Genomic DNA, 11,161 nt, shown 5'->3' on the forward strand with positions numbered 1-11,161 from the left:
AATGCATGACTTTGTACCATGCTGTCCTTTCATTCATCACCCCCTTTGAATTGTGAGACATGTATGAGCGTAGAACTGTGTGAACCTGATAAAGTTGAAAGCAAATCTGCCAGAAAAAATTAACCCCTTATATTTTTTATTCACAAATTACGTAAAGGCTATTTAATTAATACACTCCATACAATATAGTCCTTGTAGATCATTTTACTCTTAAATTAAACCAATAATTCTACACTTAATTAGGCACCCTAATCCATGCGCCTAATCAATTAATACCTGTAATACAATATGTTTTTCAATACAATATGTTTTTTCATTACTACTGTTGCTACAGGTTCTTGTTATTCAGTGTGTATTAATTCTGTATGGTGATCCACTTTCTATGTGCTTAACAGTTCTTATCTGTTTCAAGTGGCTTGGTGTCGTTGTAGAAAGTAAGGAGTCTTATGTCTGATGCTGAACTGATCATGGTTAATGGAAAATTAAATCATATATCTAGATGCAGGTCACTAGAACAAAAAACATCCTATTTTAAAATAAAAGTTATAAAACTTTATATAAGTATAATAAGTTAATGTTAAGTGTAACTGCAGTATCATTACATACAGTCAGGGGTTCTCTAACAGGCATACTTATTTTTTTGTTAAACATAATATAGGAAATCAGTGCTAAAATTAAAATGTTTTTCATACAGTATCTATCTACATATTCTATTTACACACACACACACACACACACACACACACACACACACACACGTATGTACAGTATGTGTATATTGTGGGCTACAACTAACCATACAAAATGATACAGTTTTATTAGCAAAATTAATTAAATTCATTTGGAGCCATCAAAACAAAAACACATGCACTTAAACATGCAATTGTCAAAATTATCATTTAATCCTTTCCATGGCTTTCAACTGGGGAGGATTATACTATATACTGTATGAACAGAAACCTACAAAAACATTATTAATTAAACAATTTCATTAATAGTAATAGCTTTATATGACTACACACCAGTCTCTCTTTCTTTCACTTACACACACACACACACACACACACACACACACACACACACACACACACACACACACACACACACACACACACACACAAATCATTAAGTCACTGTTGTGGCATTTCAAAAATCTATTTTTGACCCATTTGTACCCAAGCATGTAGGTGAAGCCACACAGTCTAAAACAAAACAAAACTCTTCTTTAAATTGAGATTACACAAATTAGGTAAAACAATTGTACAATCATTAAAGATGTCAGTCATTTGCATCTCTGCTAGAGAGAGAGAGGGGGGGGGGTGAGATTTATATCTGTGGGTTATAAAGCATCATGACACAATACACACCTAACAATCTTTGCTCTATGCTTAATAGAATGATCCAATTTATTTTTATCATCTTTTCATTACTACACTCTAATAAATTTTATTTTATTTAAAGAATGTATGTTAGTAATGCTAGAAAGTCCCACGATGAACACTAGGAAGAGCCATGCACCAGATTGGTGAGTAATCTGTCTGATAATCTTTTATTTTGCTGTGTGGAAATATACTATGGCTTTGGATAAAACATGATATAACCTGAGTGCTTACATGCACTTTTTTGCCATGAACAGTAAATGGTTTTAACAGAAGGGTGGGTGGATATAAAGAGAAAGAGCGAGAGCTCACAAAAAGAGCTTACAAAGAGGATGAGAGCAAATTAAAAAAATTATGCTGATGCTTTGTTTCTGCAAAATGCCTTCCATGCACTATATCTAATCTAACATGCACTTACTTCATGCATACTCAAAGAGAGGAATCATCCAGTCACTGGACGTACAGTATGAGATTAATTGACTCGAGCCACGAAGAAGCCATGAAACTTCAACATGGTCAGAGAGGCACGCTGGCCTTCACCTTAAACTGCTTGGCTTTTACTTTGGCCGTGGCTGCAGTAACAACCAGCTACTGGTGTTCTGGGACCAGGAAGGTGGTAAAGATCTTGTGCACAGACTCAGTGAAAGCCAAGCAGAATTACTGCATTCACTTCAACAGCTCCGATGTGAACAACACGCGTGTGGTGCAGTACTTTTATGAGACCGGAGAAGAAAAGTTTTTGTTGAAGAAATTTCACACAGGCATTTGGTTTACTTGTGAACAGGCTGTTGATCTTTTAGGTAAGTATGAAATGTTAGATCACTATTTTTAAGTTCAGTTGATGGAGAGACTATTATGAAAAAGTTGCAGGCAAAAATCACAATGTGATGTATTTTATTTAAGTGTTCGATTATTAACATTTATATACAAACGCAAACCAGAATTTCTTTGTTTACAGGATTTACCTGTAGAGCTTTTTTAGAGATTGCACCTAATCATGAAAAAGGTGAGTAAGTTAGATTGTGAATGTCTATAATGTCAAATAGCGCAGATCAGACACTTTTAAATACTATATATTTTGTCATGATGGGGATGGAATTAATTATGCTGTCAGTCTAATGTAACCTAATGATGGTGATCATGATGATGATGATAATTATCATTATTATTATCATTATTATTATTATTATTATTGAACTATTATGCCAAATTTACTATTTCAAAAAGGAGATTTTTTTAAGCAAACTTTACTTTTTATTGTATAAATAATATCACATTTTAACTTATCCCTCACCTTATTTATTCAGTATTTGTTTATATATTTATTGATTGTTTAAATTACTGTTATGTTTTTTCACACATTTTAGGTTTTATAATAATAATAATAATAATAATAATAATAATAATAACAACAACAACAACAACAACAACAACAACAACAACTAAATGCAAGCAAGGAACAAGTATTTGCAGAAACTTACAAGTATTTGAAAAATGCTGATAAAGTGATAAAATTCCTATTCTCTTTCAGGAGTGTTATGGCTGTGCATTATTGGTGAATGTTTGTACATTACTTTCCAATTTATTGGAGTCTCACTCATGGCAGTGGAAAAGCATCACTGCTGTAAGACAACATCCCGACTTAAGCTGAACTCTTTTGCAGCCTTGTTCACTACACTTTCAGGTAAGAGCACACACCATGAGTAAATAACTACTAAGTCACATACTTGTGGAACAACATAGCACCACTGCATACTGTACACTACACTAAATAACCAATCCAGCTGACAGTTACTGTTAAATCAACTTTCTGTCCCCTTCTCCCTGATATCCTGGAGCTGTCATACAGTAGAGTTTTTCTAGGCTCAATGTCTCCAAAACCCAACAGAAAGGTTTATTTCACTAATTCTTGGTTAAGCAACAGACACACGCATACTGTACCATATCTGTTATACTTTAAAGATTGGTCATTTGGCAAATGGCACATTGTGGTGGAAAATGTACTGTTCATTACTGCACATATGTACATTTTAAGTATACTGTACTTTACATGCAGTATACTGTATAACATGAAGTATACTTTACATACAGTAAGTATGTCCATTTGGGGGAGGTTTTACTTACTGTAGTGGAGTAAAAGTAAAGTATCGATCTTTCTACTATATTATGTGGTTTCTATTGTTACTTTTCACCTATGAATGTAAAAAGAAGCCAATCAGATTACAGAGGGGCCCAAACATTTATACACAGTTATTATTTCAAATAAGCCCATGGTTGTTTCTTTGCCTGCCCCTGTAATTCTCTATTAAGTCTAAGCAAACACTTAGAGGTAAGGTCATGTTTGTGCTAGGGTAATTTTCTTTAATGGGTAATTTAATATTAGCTTGCAGCAGAGAAATCTTTCCTTATGTATGTAATCCGTCATTACCACAGTTACAGTTATTTCGTATGCATGGCTACAATAGTTACTTAGCCAAGTGATTGGTAACTCTTTAAAAGCAAAGTGTTAATACAATTCAACTCAATACAACAACAGCAATGCAGCCTGAAGCTAGTAATCTTTTTACGTTATCCATTTAAAATACTGTATATTTGGACTAGTTTTACATGCAGCTAACGTTCTAACATATAGCAAGTGAAGTAGAGTTCTATTTCATACCAAACACATGAAACATTGATTTTATATTCTGTAAAAAAAAAAAAGAGGTAGACTGATATCTGATAGATTTAAATACATTTTTTTCTTTTGCCTAGAGAAAGTATGTATAGATTTAAAATAAATGTTAAAAAGGTTTGCCTGTTCTCAAATCCTGTTATTTTACAGACTTCCAGATCTCCCTAATTAAAAAGACTCACCTGCATGATTATTGCCCATGATAAATGTTTTTCAGTGTCTCATTTAATGACATTATATTAACAGATCGATGATACAAGAGCCTCCTTAGTGAGCAGATTAAACAAGTGTCTAATTATAAAAATATTTATACAACATTAAAGCCGTAGTGGGAGGCGCAATGACCCAGTGGTTAGCATGGCCGCCTTGTACTGTACCTCCAGGGTCTGGGTTTGATTCCCACCTCGGAGGTGTGTGCATGGAGTTTGCATGTTCTCACCTCCTGCTTGGTGAGTTTTCTCCTAGTACTCCGGTTTTCTTCTACAGTCCAAAGACATGGAGATTAGGTTAATTGGTGTATACAGGATAAAGCGATATAGACGATGAGTGAGTGAGTAAATATACTTATGGAAGTAACTTTTGATACTTATGTGCATTTGAAGATGAGTACTTTTGTACTACCTAAGTGGAAATGTAAAAAGGGAACGACTTTTATTGGAGTAATATTTGTAGGGTACTTTTACTCAAGTACAGGATTTGCGTTATTTATCCACCCCTGCTCAAAATAGCAAATAAATACATTTCATAACTCTCACCCAATAGCACTCAAATTCATTCACGCATTACCCAGAAAAAAAAGCAGTTTTAATGAAGTGATGCTGCTCAGCTACATTAATTACTTGTTTCAGTTTAACAGCCATCTGGTATTCGTGCCCCTGAAGCAGTGTTAATCATATCAGATTTTATCATCAAGTACCTTAAACACCACAGGCCTGGGGGTTAAGCAGAGGCAGCCTGGCTGGAGTATTATGGCATCTTAAGCACAGACAATCACCGAGGCTCCAGCAGCGGCAGTTCACATGGCAGGCAGGAGATCCTCTGACTGGAACTAAAGGGAGGGGGATTATACAATGCCAGCTGCTCCAGCTGTTCCACCTGCTAGCCTGTTTGCCTGGTTAACATCTACTGATGCAGCTCAGACAGAGACGTACAGCTATGTATATGACTTTTTAAAAATATATTCATTACTCCATTGCACAAGAAACTTACATAATTAAACAAGATATTAAGGTAGGACTTTGAGTTTAGTTTAGGTCTAAATGTTTAATGGGCAGGGATTTCACAGTTTGTGCTCTTATTGGATTGTAGGGCAGTGCTTTTTAGCAGAGACCACCCTCTTTTCCTGCCTTCCACTATCGTTTCCATCATTAAGATAGAAAACAACTGAATTTTAATCAAATACTTATTTAATACTGACAATGAAACTGCTGTTATTTTTTTCTGTATCACTGAACATTGTGCAACACTGCACCCTTGTGGTGTGCACTATGATCACCATGGACACTGCAGTATACTGGATGTTGCCTGTTGTTGTTGTCTAACAGGTCTTTTTGGCATGGCAGCCCATATCATGTTCACCACAGCCTTTCAACTTGTAGTCATTATGGGTCCAAAAGACTGGAAACCCAAAACCTGGGACTACAGCTGGTCCTATCTGTAAGTAAACTCAATTTACTGTATGAGACGGATGCGGGTTCATACAGTACTTGTTATACTGTACTTCTCAGGAATGTGTAACTCAAAATTCAAAGTGATTATCTGACAGTAAAATTGCTTAGTGGGCATTACAAAGCGAAGTCTAGCAAAGCTAAACAATATGGTAAAAGTGATCAAATAATCATATTAGTTAAGGGCAGAAATTACATACTTACATTTAACATTTATAAGGATACATATAAATTAATGTATTATTTATATTAATTATTTATTTAAATTTGATGTCTTAATATCTGAGATATGCCGCATAGCTATTTGGACAAGTTTTAGGATTTTACCAGGATAATTTATACAAGAATGTTAGACATACTGTACAATGAAACTGACTGGAACTTACACTAATAGATACTAGTAATGCAACACAATTTGCCAAGTAAGGTTAACTGTAAAACCAGTCAAATAAGCATACATTATATGAATAGTGATCCACAGCAGAGATGTTAAACCTGTTTTAGTCTCAAGTAGGCAACACCAATTCCTTTAATGACACAGGATGCTTTAGTGTTGACCCAACTGCACTATACATAGTACAGTACATTGTATATATACAATATACACCAAACAGCCAGAACATTACAATGCAAAAACGTTATACTGAATATTATAGGTTGCCCTCGTTCTGGCCAATCAGTGGATGACTCCATAAGACCTCTGCGGGTGTGCTGTGGTTTCTGGCACCCGGATGTTGGCCCTGCATGGATCGGACTTGTTTGTCCAGACTATCCCATGGGTGCTCTATTGGATTGGGTTGATGGACTTTGGCTCTACTGTGCCAAATGCATGGTGGGCTTTGGTGCACTTGGTGTTCTGGTGCCTTATTATCATGGCCAATTTTTTTTTTCTGCAGTTGCTGCTTTTTCATGTATGGGGGATTGGACCAGATGGGCTAGCCTTTGCTCCTCACAGGCCTTGGTTGCCCATGACCAGTTTACTGGCATATAATTGATAATTAGTGTTAAATGTTGTGTGGGGTTAACGTTATGGCTGATCGGTGTGCACATATTAAAATATAACGTTAACATAACATCCAAACTACCTGCATGATATTGTGAAGGTTCTCCACTGGTGTACTCAGGCTGTCTCAAAGTACCAAAAATATATATTTTAATAAATAAATAAGGTGGTGCATGTGTGGTAAAAAGGCATTATCTGCAGTTAAGATAAACATTTCTTTTAATGATTAAAACTAACAAACAGCAAACATCTTAGCAAAAAGTTAAGAAAATTGGTGGAATGGTTTGTTTCAAATTTTATATCTATACATCTTTACAATTTTTTTCTCTTTACATCTCTAATTTAAAAAAAAACCCCATAAAACTACAGTATTAACATTTTGTCAGGGAATCGAGAAACAAAACTCTTTTGGTGAACTCAACGGAACATCCTTTTTTTTGGAGATGAATAAACAGAATACTGTTACTTTGGGAAGACTGTGGCATTATTTGTAAGCAACATATACTAATCTTGAACATTGCTGATACATAACCTATAGTTTTTATATAGGTCCAGATACCTAAAGTATTAAATTAACACTAGGGATTTTATAAGTTTTTTATTAGAATAGGAAGAGTGGAACATCATAAGTTCAGTTACTATACTTGCTCCATGTCATGGCGAGCATCACTGACAGCTTGGGCAGCTCTGCCACTTGACATGGCTCTCCAGTTACTTGGGATGGTGAGCCTACAGTATGAAGAGTTGACAGCTGTGACCCAGCTGAAATGCCATCTAAATCTCTGGTCTAACTTCAGAGAAATGTATCTTGGTATTTGAAAATAATTCATGTATCAGCATATTTATTTTACTCCAGTCAAATATGCAAGTTAAACAAACAATATTTAATATAAGTAATAGTAAACAATGGTGAAAAATGTTTTAAGTTAAACTCACAATATTATTAAATTCTATGGAAACACTTAAAATTACCGACGTAAAATAAATCTATATTGATACACTAGTTAAAAGTAGTACATATACTAGTACATATTGATACCAGTCAAAAGTTTGGATACACCTTCTAATCCCATGATCTTTTATCATTTTTATTTGTTTCTTTATTGTAAACAATGCTGAAGGCGGCCAAAATATGCACTACTCTCCTCTGAACCATTGATATTGAGATGTATCTGCTATTTATGATCTGTAAAGCCATCATAACGGCTCTAATCCGAGGTCCTGTTATTTGTTTATTACTGCAGTGACAGAGCAGAGGTAAGTTTTGCTCTTGTTTTTCTGGGATGTTCTTCATAAGAGCCAGTTTCATCATGGTGCTTGATAGGTTTTGCAAATGCACTTGACAATGTTGCAAGTACTATTACAGAACAGCTGACCTTCATGTTTTATAGTAACAGCTGACTGTTGTTGTTACTTAATTGCCCAATGCCATATTGTGGCATTTTATAGGTTTAAAAAAAATCCAGCATTTGTTTTAGAATGTGAAAAAATACCTCCAAAAAATGTCTTCAAACTTTTGACTGGTATTTTATGTAAAAGCTGCACAAAGCCAAGATTATTTTTTTGTAGATTGGCCTTTAATGTTGTACTTGATCTGATCATATGCTTCTAGACATGTCATAGTTAATTTTCTTACTGCCATGGCAGCCAAACAGGCCCATGTTTTATAGATTAGATGGAATGCTTTGGATCTCTGGCAGTACCTTTTGTTTTCATCTTGCTCTTGCCATCACTCTATTAATCTTCAGCTCAGCTGTCCAGAATATTTTTGCATTTTTCCAGAAATCTGGAGGCTCTCATTTTTTTCATCTTGGCCTATTTGTAGAAATTTAAAAATTTTCTGTGAAGAGTAGTATTTCCACACTTGCCTCCTAAAGACTATTCCTGATCTGCCAGGCAGGTTAATTAATTCTGTCATCAGTTGGGGACGTATACAGTATGTAGTCTGATTAATAGTCTGTTTTTGTAGCAATCTGCACACAGCAAGCATGGTACCCAGGAAAGAAGGACAAACAAATTTAGTATGGCACAGCTTGTGTGACAGTGGAAATAGTAATAGTGAGTCGACAAACTGTTGTTACACACACACACACACACACACACACACACACACACACACAAAACTGATTAACAGCATTAGGTTTATATCAAAACTCAGTCTTTATTATGGTAATTACAGTACAAATATTGCTTTTTGTCAATTATGTGTAAGGGACGATTTTTTATATTTGGTTAATCTATTTATCTTGAAATAATATGACTCCAGACCATGTTATAAATGATAATTCTGCACATTTCCTCCCCAGTTTGGCCTGGACTTCCTTTGCTACCTGCATGGCCTCAGCTGTCACTGCCCTCAACCACTACACAAAAACCATGATCCAGTTCAAGTTCAAGCGGAAGAACATTGCAAACAACCTGGAGTTCGTGCATATGTCTGTGGAATTATTGGACACATATTTGAGCTCAGACGTTGACCCTGAGGACCAGCACACGTCCTTTGAAGTGAATGGCACCAGACTACTTTTTTCTTCATCTCAAGACATCGCAACACTTCACTTACAGGGGGAAGAATCTTGCTGAAGCCAAGTACACAGCCTCTGAAGTCTTGCTTTTTGTGAGGAAAGAAAAAGCTATGCGCTAATTTGGTTAAGTACAAAAGTAAAAAAAAAGATTTGACTGTTCAATTAATTTTGACCATGATTATAGAGTAAAACTTTTACATTAAACTAACACTTTTACTTCAAGTTAAGTTAAATAATGTTTATATTTTACATAGATATAAATTTTCAGGCGCCAGTCAAATTAAAGCAGTTTCATGCTGAAAGTCAACACTTCTGCTGCCAGTTGCTTTTTCAGCATTGTCATGGACAGGGAGGGATCAGCATTCCTGGCCTCATTTATCAGGAATCTTTTTTTATTGCTTCAAAGGAAGCAGCGTGATTAGGCTGCAACTCAACATCCAATTTGCAGAAAGGTGTACAGGTAAACCATTAGCTAGCTGAGTGAATTCATCAAAGTCACCTGAAACCACCTAATATGATGTAATTGCGATACCTAGGCATCAATTTGATTAAAATTGTGATTCTCTCTAAATGTGTCTACTATCATGATTTTATAAATATCTGGATTCGATATTATATTTCTCTGATTTTGTCATTTTAAACCTTAAAAAAAAATTTTTTTACTAATTAAATGTAGCCTATTCCTTATAACATTAGTTTTCTCACTTCCAACAAGGGCAGCATTTAAACATTTTAAAAACAAAAGTTTAACATTCAACTTCAAATTAAATCAAACAAAAAGCTACTGTACATTTTAAGCAGCACATAAATCTGTCACCCAAATTAATTATTTCTTAACCAAATTAGCAGATAATTTACTCCTACCACATAGGATGAAAATGTGTATAAAGTTCAAAGTATGCCACCTGTAGGATTATGAAGAAACAGTGCCTCAAATGACTCCAAATTCTTTAAAACTCAACTTGACCATGAGTGCGCACACCCGGGTGGCTTCTAACATGGACAATTTTTAAGACTAATTAGTGCTCTTGGTGGTATGAGACTGGTGAAAGCATTTGTAATGAGTAGGTTTGAGACTAATTCACTCATACAGTTTGGAGAAAAAGACAGATCAGAGGCTTTTTTTAAACAATGCAACCGCATAAAAATGTATTTCTGTTGTGCTACTCAGAAGCTTCTCTGCTCGGTACAGAATATTATATCTGTGGCTGAATCACCAGTTATGGCCTGTCAAACTGAAAACCAGATAATTCTAGCTATCACCAAGATATCGACTTATCTCTATCATAAACATAAAATGTTATTCTTTTTAAAAATAAATTTGAGTCAAGAATCGTGATTCATACAGTAACAAACAGTTTTCCTCCATCTCTTATGAGTGGGCGCTCCAACATGGCACCACCGACTATGTTGTTAGGTGTAGGAGCCCCAAAGCAGAAATTATAGGGGAGCGCTGAGGCGTGAGGGCAAGCACTTCGCAGCACTAAGGTTACGAGGCTTCTTACGCCGCTTTGTAACTCATAACTAAGAAAGGGGGAATATTTTCTACTGTGACGTGGGGCGCGCTTACAGTATGTCTGCACATGCCGCCTCACTTCTGGTTTTCTCCCCCTAATTAAAATTCTCCCAAGCTCGTGCTTGGGTTTCCCTCCTTCTCTGTGAAATAAAAATATTTATTTATGTATTCATTTTTTACCTTTTTACTTTATTTATCTTTTTTAATAATAATAATAATTATTATTATTATTAATTTGACCTATACCGGAGCAACGCATCCACACCTGGTAAACGGTCGCACACAGCGTGCTTGTTTCTGGGGGGTTTAAATAACCTACCGGACAGGTGTAGCACGTTTGCTCTGATTGACGACATGGCGGGGTTGCCTAGCAACGGCGCCCGTCCTCCGCGCTGCC

At 35.5% G+C, this 11,161-nt stretch overlaps 1 protein-coding gene across 1 annotated transcript; it reads left to right on the forward strand.

The window, feature by feature from the left end:
- Positions 1-1,878: 1,878 nt before the first annotated feature.
- LOC128544974 (germ cell-specific gene 1-like protein) lies at positions 1,879-9,306 on the forward strand. Its single transcript, XM_053515286.1, has 5 exons — positions 1,879-2,179; positions 2,338-2,385; positions 2,911-3,063; positions 5,598-5,709; positions 9,030-9,306. Exons 1-5 carry the CDS (start codon positions 1,879-1,881, stop codon positions 9,304-9,306), a joined length of 891 nt encoding a protein of 296 aa, XP_053371261.1.
- Positions 9,307-11,161: the final 1,855 nt, after the last annotated feature.

The sequence above is a fragment of the Clarias gariepinus genome, chromosome 16 (genome assembly GCF_024256425.1).
Source record: "Clarias gariepinus isolate MV-2021 ecotype Netherlands chromosome 16, CGAR_prim_01v2, whole genome shotgun sequence".
In the NCBI taxonomy this organism is placed as follows: Eukaryota; Metazoa; Chordata; class Actinopteri; order Siluriformes; family Clariidae; genus Clarias; species Clarias gariepinus.